The sequence below is a fragment of the Gobio gobio genome (genome assembly GCF_949357685.1).
Source record: "Gobio gobio genome assembly, chromosome: 6".
NCBI classification, from domain to species: Eukaryota; Metazoa; Chordata; class Actinopteri; order Cypriniformes; family Gobionidae; genus Gobio; species Gobio gobio.
This window is the reverse complement of record NC_137102.1, coordinates 62238752-62251251: the sequence shown is the minus strand read 5'-3', so window position 1 is coordinate 62251251 and position 12500 is coordinate 62238752. Positions and strand designations below refer to the sequence as shown.

General features: G+C 45.3%; 1 protein-coding gene across 1 annotated transcript in view; it reads right to left on the bottom strand.

Annotated features, from left to right (window-relative positions):
• The window catches only part of nectin4b (nectin cell adhesion molecule 4b), a 50348-nt gene that overhangs the window by 4669 nt on the left and 33179 nt on the right, over window positions 1-12500 (bottom strand). Inside the window, exons 5-8 of the mRNA XM_079820523.1 lie at window positions 11603-11754; window positions 7019-7184; window positions 6873-6948; window positions 5978-6037 (exon numbers count right to left, since the gene is read on the bottom strand). Of these exons, the coding sequence (XP_079676649.1) occupies window positions 5978-6037; window positions 6873-6948; window positions 7019-7184; window positions 11603-11754 (454 nt within the window). The remainder of the gene's footprint in view (window positions 1-5977; window positions 6038-6872; window positions 6949-7018; window positions 7185-11602; window positions 11755-12500) is intronic.

Sequence of the window (12500 nt, the reverse complement as noted above, 5' to 3'; positions counted from 1 at the left end):
GAGTTGATCATGTGATCTGGTGTGTGTGGAGTTGATCATGTGATCTGGTGTGTGTGGAGTTGATCATGTGATCTGGTGTGTGTGGAGTTGATCATGTGATCTGGAGTGTGTGGAGTTGAACATGTGATCTGGTGTGTGTGGAGTTGATCATGTGATCTGGTGTGTGTGGAGTTGAACGTGATCTGGTGTGTGTGGAGTGTGTGTGGAGTTGAACATGTGATCTGGTGTGTATGGAGTTGAACATGTGATCTGGTGTGTGTGGAGTTGAACATGTGATCTGGTGTGTGTGGAGTTGAACATGTGATCTGGTGTGTGTGGAGTTGAACATGTGATCTGGTGTGTGTGGAGTTGAACACGTGATCTGGTGTGTGTGGAGTTGAACACGTGATCTGGTGTGTGTGGAGTTGAACACGTGATCTGGTGTGTGTGGAGTTGAACACGTGATCTGGTGTGTGTGGAGTTGAACACGTGATCTGGTGTGTGTGGAGTTGAACACGTGATCTGGTGTGTGTGGAGCTGAACATGTGATCTGGTGTGTGTGGAGTTGAACACGTGATCTGGTGTGTGTGGAGTTGAACACGTGATCTGGTGTGTGTGGAGTTGAACATGTGATCTGGTGTGTGTGGAGCTGAACGTGATCTGGTGTGTGTGGAGTTGATCATGTGATCTGGTGTGTGTGGAGTTGAACACGTGATCTGGTGTGTGTGGAGTTGAACACGTGATCTGGTGTGTGTGGAGTTGAACACGTGATCTGGTGTGTGTGGAGTTGAACACGTGATCTGGTGTGTGTGGAGTTGAACACGTGATCTGGTGTGTGTGGAGCTGAACGTGATCTGGTGTGTGTGGAGTTGAACACGTGATCTGGTGTGTGTGGAGTTGAACACGTGATCTGGTGTGTGTGGAGTTGAACACGTGATCTGGTGTGTGTGGAGTTGAACACGTGATCTGGTGTGTGTGGAGTTGAACACGTGATCTGGTGTGTGTGGAGTTGAACACGTGATCTGGTGTGTGTGGAGTTGAACACGTGATCTGGTGTGTGTGGAGTTGAACACGTGATCTGGTGTGTGTGGAGTTGAACACGTGATCTGGTGTGTGTGGAGTTGAACATGTGATCTGGTGTGTGTGGAGCTGAACATGCGATCTGGTGTGTGTGGAGTTGATCATGTGATCTGGTGTGTGTGGAGTTGATCATGTGATCTGGTGTGTGTGGAGTTGATCATGTGATCTGGTGTGTGTGTGGAGTTGAACATGTGATCTGGTGTGTGTGGAGTTGAACATGTGATCTGGTGTGTGTGGAGTTGATCATGTGATCTGGTGTGTGTGGAGTTGATCATGTGATCTGGTGTGTGTGTGGAGTTGAACATGTGATCTGGTGTGTGTGGAGTTGAACATGTGATCTGGTGTGTGTGGAGTTGATCATGTGATCTGGTGTGTGTGGAGTTGAACATGTGATCTGGTGTGTGTGGAGTTGATCATGTGATCTGGTGTGTGTGGAGTTGAACATGTGATCTGGTGTGTGTGGAGCTGAACGTGATCTGGTGTGTGTGGAGTTGAACATGTGATCTGGTGTGTGTGGAGCTGAACATGTGATCTGGTGTGTGTGGAGCTGAACGTGATCTGGTGTGTGTGGAGTTGAACATGTGATAACGACGATGTGTCGATGGACACGAGATTTTTCAACTTAAGCGATTTGCGCGTTCAAAGCGCTCAATTTGCGTCATTCGCGCCGCAGAATGCCATTTCACATCTCTGTATTGACTTAACATGTAAATCACTCACGCGAATCACATCTGGTGTGAACGCAGCATTAGAGGCATTTTCAGTTCATCAGAGTTAAAGGCTCATAACACACACACACACACACACACACACACACACACACACACATACACACACACAAGCTTCGTTTGGTTACAGGAGCGGTCGGCGGCGCTGGCATTGTGTTTTTAGACACAAGATCAACAATGTCACTAAAGAAGTGTGTGTGTGTGTCAGTGGCGTAACTTTGCTTTGAAAAGTGGTGGGGACAGCGCACAACTCGTTTTGCTATGTGTTTATTTAACACGGTGACGCATTGCTGCCACATACATATTATTTTTCCACTCAATTATGTAGTAATAACGAGATCTTGTGTCATAAAAACGACGTATGCAGAATATTTTTCTCGTTAAAATGACATGTATTTTCTCCTAATAAGGGCATGTGTTGTATAGTGATGTGTGTATATGTCTGTCTCCATATTAGAGAATGTATTTAGCCCATGCCTTTGTCACACTTGTTTGAAAAGCTGCCTCATCCGCTGCCTGAATCAGTGGCAGTGCCCACAGCACGAAATTGTTGTTGTAATGTATTGATGTAGCCTTTAGTTGATATCAGCCATGGGCAGCAGCAGGTGCCATGGAGCGCTCATGATTAGCCTGAGTGGCGTAACTTTAACCTCGTAATGACGGACCCCGGAGCAGCCACAAATATCATAACTATCAATAGGCCTACTGTAATTAAGACATTCTATAAATGTATTAAAAAGAAAGACGCTTTCAGCCTTACTCAACGGCCACGGAAACAGGCCAGTGGGTTCAATCCATTTCCCGCGTTCTTATTTTGCTTCCGATGTATTAAATATACCTTGATCAAAATTAAAATACAATTAACTTTTCATCATCAACATATAAAAATTAAAACAATAATACAATAGGCTAATATTTAAACATATAGCCTAACTATGAATCTAAATAGGCTACGTTTTGCATGTATGTAGCCTACTACAAAATGTATTTTGTTTATTAAACGCAAAGTTTTTAATTTCAAATTTAATTTCTAAATTCAGTTCATATTTCCAACAAATGAAATTCTGCAAAAAAAACCCTGCAACAATGGAAAAATATTAAAGAATTCGCGGGCGCTTTCGTCGGCATGAGTATATAGGCTATAAAACGCACAATATATCTGGAGACATGGAGTGGGGTCAGACGTGATTTCTATTGAGTGTTGTTTTGCAGAAATCATTTCTTTAAAGTGAATTTCGTTTTCTATAAATTGTATTTTAATTTTGATCAAGGTTTCATAAACTAATGGCCTGTATATTTAATACATAAGAAGCAAAATAAGAACGCCGGGAATGGATTGATGTGCGTAACGAACCCACTGGCCTGTTTCCGCGGCCTTTGAGTAAGGCTGAAAGCGTCTTTCTTTTTAATACATTTCTAGAATATATGTATTACAGTATAGCAAACAATATATTACAGTAGGCCTATTATAGATAGTTATGATATTTGTGCACCGGGGTCCGTGATTTCTAGGTTAAAGTTACGCCACTGATGCGAACATGAGCGGTCCATGGCATCTGTTACCCGTAACGAAGCGGGAAAACTCGAGTCTCCATCATGCAAATTCAAACATTTCACTCGTCTCTGTGTGTGGCAGCAATGCGTCACAATAACCTGCGTAAGTAAAAGTCCATCATTCTTTACTGATTATGGTATGTTTGGACAGAAGACGAGTTCTTTATTAAACTCATAAAAAAACAATAGAATAGAAAATGCCACAATTTATCAAGAGCTTGAAGCAGATAAGAGAGAGAAACACCCAGAAACACCTCATGCCACTCAAGTATAAGGGGCTTTCCAGGCCATCAGTGCTTGAATAACACACACACACACACACACACACACACACACACACACACACACACACACACACACACACACACACACACACACACACACACACACACACACACACACACACACACACACACACACACACACACACACACACACACACACACACACACACACACACACACGCGTCTCCTTCCATCAATAATAATGGCGTGCGGTGGCTGGGATATACGTAAACCTAACAACATACGTGGCATAATATTTGGAATGACTTCTCACGTGAGGAAAAAAATAGTTTTAGTCGCATAACATCAGTTAATGGAAACGCTGTCATTTCGCAATATTTTTTTTATCGACTATTAGGAAATGTGGCAAAAGTTTTGCGCAAATCTGTAATGGAAAAAAAAGCTTCTGACCGGCGGAAAAATGTGTTAAATGAATGAATTACGATTTGTAGATCGTGCTTTTGCTTTAATACACAAGTTCCGCAATCTATTTTTCAATTACTTTTAAAAAGTGGTGGGGACACACCCGTAAATTACGCCTATGTGTGTGTGTGAGGGAAAGATCACCTTGTTCAGCTTCACACATAATGTGAGTGTGTGTGTGCGAGTCTGTGTGTGAGTGTGTGTCTGTGTGTGTGCATCTGTGTGTCTGCGAGTCTGTGTGTGTGTGCGAGTCTGTGTTTGAGTGTGCAGCTGTGTGTCTCCGAGTCTGTGTGTGAGTGTGTGTGTGCGAGTCTGTGTGTGAGTGTGTGTCTGTGTGTGTGTATCTGTGTGTCTCCGAGTCTGTGTGTGAGTGTGTGTGTGTGTGCGAGTCTGTGTGTGAGTGTGCAGCTGTGTGTCTCCGAGTCTGTGTGTGAGTGTGTGTGTGTGTGTGTGTGTGTGTGTGTGCGAGTCTGTGTGTGAGTGTGTGTCTGTGTGTGTGCATCTGTGTGTCTCCAAGTCTGTGTGTGAGTGTGCGAGTCTGTGTTTGAGTGTGCATCTGTGTGTCTCCAAGTCTGTGTGTGAGTGTGCGAGTCTGTGTTTGAGTGTGCATCTGTGTGTCTCCAAGTCTGTGTGTGAGTGTGCGAGTCTGTGTTTGAGTGTGCATCTGTGTGTCTCCAAGTCTGTGTGTGAGTGTGCGAGTCTGTGTTTGAGTGTGCATCTGTGTGTCTCCAAGTCTGTGTGCGAGTCTGTGTGTGAGTGTGTGTGTGTGTGTGTGTGTGCGAGTCTGTGTGTGAGTGTGCATCTGTGTGTCTCCGAGTCTGTGTGTGTATCTGTGTGTCTCCGAGTCTGTGTGTGAGTGTGTGTGTGTGTGTGTGTGCGAGTCTGTGTGTGAGTGTGCAGCTGTGTGTCTCCGAGTCTGTGTGTGAGTGTCTGTGTGTGAGTGTGTGTCTGTGTGTGTGCATCTGTGTGTCTCCAAGTCTGTGTGTGAGTGTGCGAGTCTGTGTTTGGGTGTGCATCTGTGTGTCTCCAAGTCTGTGTGTGAGTGTGTGCGAGTCTGTGTGTGAGTGTGTGTGTGTGTGTGTGTGTGTTTGAGTGTGCATCTGTGTGTCTCCAAGTCTGTGTGTGAGTGTGTGCGAGTCTGTGTGTGAGTGTGTGTGTGTGTGTGTGTGTGTGCGAGTCTGTGTGTGAGTGTGTGTGTGTGTGTGAGTCTGTGTGCATCTGTGTGTCTGCGAGTCTGTGTGTGTGTGTGTGCGAGTCTGTGTGTGAGTGTGCATCTGTGTGTCTCCGAGTCTGTGTGTGAGTGTGTGCGAGTCTGTGTGTGAGTGTGTGTGTGTGTGTGAGTCTGTGTGCATCTGTGTGTCTGCGAGTCTGTGTGTGTGTGTGTGCGAGTCTGTGTGTGAGTGTGCATCTGTGTGTCTCCGAGTCTGTGTGTGAGTGTGTGCGAGTCTGTGTGTGAGTGTGTGTGTGTGTGTGTGTGTGTGTGCGAGTCTGTGTGTGAGTGTGCATCTGTGTGTCTCCGAGTCTGTGTGTGAGTGTGTGCGAGTCTGTGTGTGAGTGTGTGTGTGTGTGTGTGTGAGTCTGTGTGCATCTGTGTGTCTGCGAGTCTGTGTGTGTGTGTGTGCGAGTCTGTGTGTGAGTGTGCATCTGTGTGTCTCCGAGTCTGTGTGTGAGTGTGTGCGAGTCTGTGTGTGAGTGTGTGTGTGTGTGTGAGTCTGTGTGCATCTGTGTGTCTGCGAGTCTGTGTGTGAGTGTGTGCGAGTCTGTGTGTGTGTGTGCATCTGTGTGTCTGCGAGTCTGTGTGTGAGAGTGTGTCTGTGTGTGTGTGTGCGTGAGTGTGTCTGTGTGTGTGTGTCTGTGTGTGTGCGAGTGTGTGTGTCTGTGTGTGTGTGAGTGTGTATCTGTGTGAGTGTGTGTGTGTGCTGAACTCACCGCCACTGATAAAACACTTTTATTCATCATGCCGTCCATCATCAGTGAAGTATCCTCCGCCTGCAGAACACACACATACAGGAACACACACACACACACACACACTTTACTTCACAAAAATCATGTTAATGAAGCCAGAGCTGCTTAAATCATCCACTTTATATTATAAACATCAAGTAAAGAAGAATCTCTGAGTCAAGAGAAAGAGCTGAGAGTTAAAGGCACAGTGTGTAAGATCTCCTCTAGATCAGTGTTTGATATTAGTGCATCATCCCAAATGTGTAAATCAGTGATTTTGCCCGTGTGTGTGTGTGTGTGTGTTGCCCATCAGTGACATCATCCCCGCGTCCGGTGTTATTGTGCAGTAACCATGGCAACACTAGCTGCTTTAATATCTGCTGTGTTTTATTAGCCACTGTTTGGATCATTGATGGACAGAAGCTCCTCATTGTTCTCCAGCTCAACACAGTTAGTCTGATTGTGTGAATCTGCTGCTGCTGATTTACCCAGAATGCCACGTTTTACCGCCTCATATGATCTCACTCACTGCAGTGTGAACAAGTGTCTCATAGTAGCGCCCAGACAACCTTACAACATCACTTTAACACACACACATGTGTGTGAGAGGATCAAACACACACACACACACGAGCGGAAGAAGTGGAAGCGCTCGCGGCAGAATAAAAGCTCCGCCCACTCAAGAGTCAAGACACGCCTCTGAGTCGAGGAATTACACACTGCGCCTTTAATGAGAGTAAAGCTGAGAGCAGGTGTGTGTGTGTGTGTGTTAGACATGTGTGTGTGAGAGTGTGTGTATATGTGTGAGAGTGTGTGTGTGAGACTGTGTGTATATGTGTGTGAGAGTGTGTGTGTGTGTATATGTGTGTGTGTGTACCGCGTTCCGGGGGTCAGAAGTGATGGAGTTGAGTCTCCTCATCGACACCTGCCGTGATAGGCTGAGCATTTCCTCCCTGAGACACAAACACGGCGTCATGTGACGTTATCTCCTGATAATCTCAAGGTCAAAGGTCACAGACTCACGTTCTGGAACTGAGCGCCCGCTTCAGCTTCCTGTTCTTCTGTCTGAGGTGGCAGTTGGTGAAGATGATGGTTACCACGACGACGAGCACCAGAGCCCCGACGACAGACGCCCCGACGATGATGAGGAGAGTCTCAGACGGGCTCTTCATCGCCTCAGGAGATCGACCTACAGCAGAACCAGTGTGTGTTAGACGTGTGTGTGTGTGTGTGTGTGTGTGAGACGGGCTCTTCATCGCCTCAGGAAACTCAGGAGATCGACCTACAGCAGAACCAGTGTGTGTTAGACGCCAGAGAACCAGTGTGTGTTAGACGCCAGAGAACCAGTGTGTGTTCAGACGCCAGAGAACCAGTGTGTGTTAGACGCCAGAGAACCAGTGTGTGTCAGACGCCAGAGAACCAGTGTGTGTTAGACGCCAGAGAACCAGTGTGTGTTACACGCCAGAGAACCAGTGTGTGTTAGACGCCAGAGAACCAGTGTGTGTTAGACGCCAGAGAACCAGTGTGTGTTCAGACGCCAGAGAACCAGTGTGTGTTAGACGCCAGAGAACCAGTGTGTGTTCAGACGCCAGAGAACCAGTGTGTGTTCAGACGCCAGAGAACCAGTGTGTGTTAGACGCCAGAGAACCAGTGTGTGTTAGACGCCAGAGAACCAGTGTGTGTTCAGACGCCAGAGAACCAGTGTGTTAGACGCCAGAGAACCAGTGTGTGTTAGACGCCAGAGAACCAGTGTGTGTTAAACGCCAGAGAACCAGTGTGTGTTAGACGCCAGAGAACCAGTGTGTGTTAGACGCCAGAGAACCAGTGTGTGTTAGACGCCAGAGAACCAGTGTGTGTTAGACGCCAGAGAACCAGTGTGTGTTCAGACGCCAGAGAACCAGTGTGTGTTAGACGCCAGAGAACCAGTGTGTGTTAGACGCCAGAGAACCAGTGTGTGTTAGACGCCAGAGAACCAGTGTGTGTTAGACGCCAGAGAACCAGTGTGTGTTAGACGCCAGAGAACCAGTGTGTTAGACGCCAGAGAACCAGTGTGTGTTAAACGCCAGAGAACCAGTGTGTGTTCAGACGCCAGAGAACCAGTGTGTGTTAGACGCCAGAGAACCAGTGTGTGTTAGACGCCAGAGAACCAGTGTGTGTTAGACGCCAGAGAACCAGTGTGTGTTAGACGCCAGAGAACCAGTGTGTGTTAGACGCCAGAGAACCAGTGTGTGTTAGACGCCAGAGAACCAGTGTGTGTTCAGACGCCAGAGAACCAGTGTGTGTTAGACGCCAGAGAACCAGTGTGTGTTAGACGCCAGAGAACCAGTGTGTGTTAGACGCCAGAGAACCAGTGTGTGTTAGACGCCAGAGAACCAGTGTGTGTTCAGACGCCAGAGAACCAGTGTGTGTTCAGACGCCAGAGAACCAGTGTGTGTTAGACGCCAGAGAACCAGTGTGTGTTAGACGCCAGAGAACCAGTGTGTGTTCAGACGCCAGAGAACCAGTGTGTGTTAGACGCCAGAGAACCAGTGTGTGTTAGACGCCAGAGAACCAGTGTGTGTTCAGACGCCAGAGAACCAGTGTGTGTTAGACGCCAGAGAACCAGTGTGTTAGACGCCAGAGAACCAGTGTGTGTTAAACGCCAGAGAACCAGTGTGTGTTCAGACGCCAGAGAACCAGTGTGTGTTAGACGCCAGAGAACCAGTGTGTGTTAGACGCCAGAGAACCAGTGTGTGTTAGACGCCAGAGAACCAGTGTGTGTTAGACGCCAGAGAACCAGTGTGTGTTAGACGCCAGAGAACCAGTGTGTGTTCAGACGCCAGAGAACCAGTGTGTGTTCAGACGCCAGAGAACCAGTGTGTGTTAGACGCCAGAGAACCAGTGTGTGTTAGACGCCAGAGAACCAGTGTGTGTTCAGACGCCAGAGAACCAGTGTGTGTTAGACGCCAGAGAACCAGTGTGTGTTAGACGCCAGAGAACCAGTGTGTGTTAGACGCCAGAGAACCAGTGTGTGTTCAGACGCCAGAGAACCAGTGTGTGTTAGACGCCAGAGAACCAGTGTGTTAGACGCCAGAGAACCAGTGTGTGTTAAACGCCAGAGAACCAGTGTGTGTTAGACGCCAGAGAACCAGTGTGTGTTAGACGCCAGAGAACCAGTGTGTGTTAAACGCCAGAGAACCAGTGTGTGTTAGACGCCAGAGAACCAGTGTGTGTTAGACGCCAGAGAACCAGTGTGTGTTAGACGCCAGAGAACCAGTGTGTGTTAGACGCCAGAGAACCAGTGTGTGTTCAGACGCCAGAGAACCAGTGTGTGTTAGACGCCAGAGAACCAGTGTGTGTTCAGACGCCAGAGAACCAGTGTGTGTTAGACGCCAGAGAACCAGTGTGTGTTAGACGCCAGAGAACCAGTGTGTGTTCAGACGCCAGAGAACCAGTGTGTGTTAGACGCCAGAGAACCAGTGTGTGTTCAGACGCCAGAGAACCAGTGTGTGTTAGACGCCAGAGAACCAGTGTGTGTTAGACGCCAGAGAACCAGTGTGTGTTAGACGCCAGAGAACCAGTGTGTGTTAGACGCCAGAGAACCAGTGTGTGTTAGACGCCAGAGAACCAGTGTGTGTTAGACGCCAGAGAACCAGTGTGTGTTCAGACGCCAGAGAACCAGTGTGTGTTAGACGCCAGAGAACCAGTGTGTGTTAGACGCCAGAGAACCAGTGTGTGTTCAGACGCCAGAGAACCAGTGTGTGTTCAGACGCCAGAGAACCAGTGTGTGTTAGACGCCAGAGAACCAGTGTGTGTTAGACGCCAGAGAACCAGTGTGTGTTAGACGCCAGAGAACCAGTGTGTGTTAGACGCCAGAGAACCAGTGTGTGTTCAGACGCCAGAGAACCAGTGTGTGTTAGACGCCAGAGAACCAGTGTGTGTTAGACGCCAGAGAACCAGTGTGTGTTAGACGCCAGAGAACCAGTGTGTGTTAGACGCCAGAGAACCAGTGTGTGTTAGACGCCAGAGAACCAGTGTGTGTTCAGACGCCAGAGAACCAGTGTGTGTTAGACGCCAGAGAACCAGTGTGTGTTAGACGCCAGAGAACCAGTGTGTGTTCAGACGTGTGTGTTCAGACGTGTGTGTGTGTGTGTGTGTTCAGACGTGTGTGTGTGTGTGTTCAGACGTGTGTGTGTGTGTTCAGACGTGTGTGTGTGTGTGTTCAGACGTGTGTGTGTGTGTGTTCAGACGTGTGTGTGTGTGTGTTCAGACGTGTGTGTGTGTGTGTTCAGACGTGTGTGTGTGTGTGTGTGTTCAGACGTGTGTGTGTGTGTTCAGCCGCTGTGTAATATCACTCATGGGGCGGCTCACAGCTCTTGATTATTACGCAGGAATGAGAGTTTAGTTCCTGACATATCGGCCTAGAACATCACAACTTCTCATTTCCCGTCGTTTAATTTTATTCAATTTAATTTAATTACTTAAGTTATTTAATTATGTAATAAGATTTAATTTAAATATTTAATTTAATTCTTAAAATTGTATGTAATTATTTAATTAATTAATTTAATTATTTTATGTGATTTGTGTTATTTTATTTAATAAATTAATACAAATGGAATCAAATCAAACAAAATTATTTAAATAATTACATTAAAATTAAATTATTTAATTTAACTTATTTAATTATGTGATTGCATTTAATTTAATCGTTTTATTTTATTCAATTTAGTTATTTTATTTATTCAATTTAATTAATTATTTAAATTATTTATTATGATTTGATTATGTTATTTTATTAAATTATTTAAGTTTATTTAATAATGTAATTTTATTTAAATTAATTATTTATATTTAATGTATTGATTTAATTTAATTTGATTTATTTAATAGTTTAATTTGATTTAAGTCCATTCTTTAATTTTATAAAATGTAACTCTTTAATTTAATTATTTAATGTTATTTAATAAAGTGATGTAATTCCACAATTATTTAATTTTTAATTGTATTATTTAATGTATTTATTCAATTTAATAATTTAGTGTAATTTAATTATTTCATGTGATTTAATTGTTATTTAATTTAATTATTTAAGATTATTTAATAATGTAATTTTATTTAATTTAGGTCAATTCTTTAATTTTATTTAATTTCAGTCCATTCTTTAATTGTTGACTGTGCTGTAATTCCGCCACATGGGGGCAGCAGACTCAGGAGAGCTTGAGGAAGAGGAAGCTGAGTCTCTCTCACTGGACGAAGGCCGCGTTTCAATTGTTCTCTGAGTCACTGTCGTCTGTGATTAACATCTAAATTTACACATCATGAGGAAGTCAAAGAGGCTTGGGCTGTGTGACAATAACAGCGCAAACATCCTCAGAACATTATGAGAACAAACACACGGCTTCTTAATAAACACGTTTCTGCTGAAATATATGGAGAATATAAAACAATCTCAACTCAAAAAGGATTATATTCCTGAGGTGACGTCTGGCCTTGTGTGGTGATGGTTCTGATCGCTGACATGATGGAAGTTCCCGAGCGGTTCAGATCATCAGTGTGTGTGTGTGTGTGTGTGTGTGTGATGATCCGCTCTGTGTCATTAGTTTCTTTATTAGATTGAACACCTACTTGCGATCTCCAGTCTGAACTGGGCTTTCGCGGTTCCCACAGTGTTTCCTGTCTGGCAGACGTACAGACCCTCATCCGTCAGCTCCAGCGGCCGAGCGAACACCAGCCTGTCCATCTGAACCAACACACCCTCCGGCAGACGGCCGTCCTGCCTGAAACACACACACACACACACACACACACACACACACACACACACACGTTGGGTTTTCATGTTTTATGGGGACTTTCAATAGGCGTAATAGTTTTTATACCGTACAAACTGTATATTCTATCCCCCTACACTGCCCCTAAACCTACCCATCACACACACACACACACACACACACACACACACACACACACACACACACACACACACACACACACACACACACACGTTGGGTTTTCATGTTTTATGGGGACTTTCAATAGGCGTAATAGTTTTTATACCGTACAAACTGTATATTCTATCCCCCTACACTGCCCCTAAACCTACCCATCACACACACACACACACACACACACACACACACACACACACACACACACACACACACACACACACACACACACACACACACACACACACACACACACACACACACACACACACACACACACACACACACACACACACACACACACACACACACACACACACACACACACACACACACACACACACACACACACACACAACATGAGGGCAGGAGAGCTGTCAGTCAGATTAATGTGAAAAAGTAACTCAGATATTTTGTTGTAAATTTGAAAAGTAATAGGTTACTTTACTAGTTACTTGTAAGTTAAATTATTACGTAACTCAAGTTACTTGTAATGCGTTTCCCCAACACTGAACACAGTTCATCATCTGTATCTACAGTTTCTACTGAATCTAACAATTAAAAATATATGATAT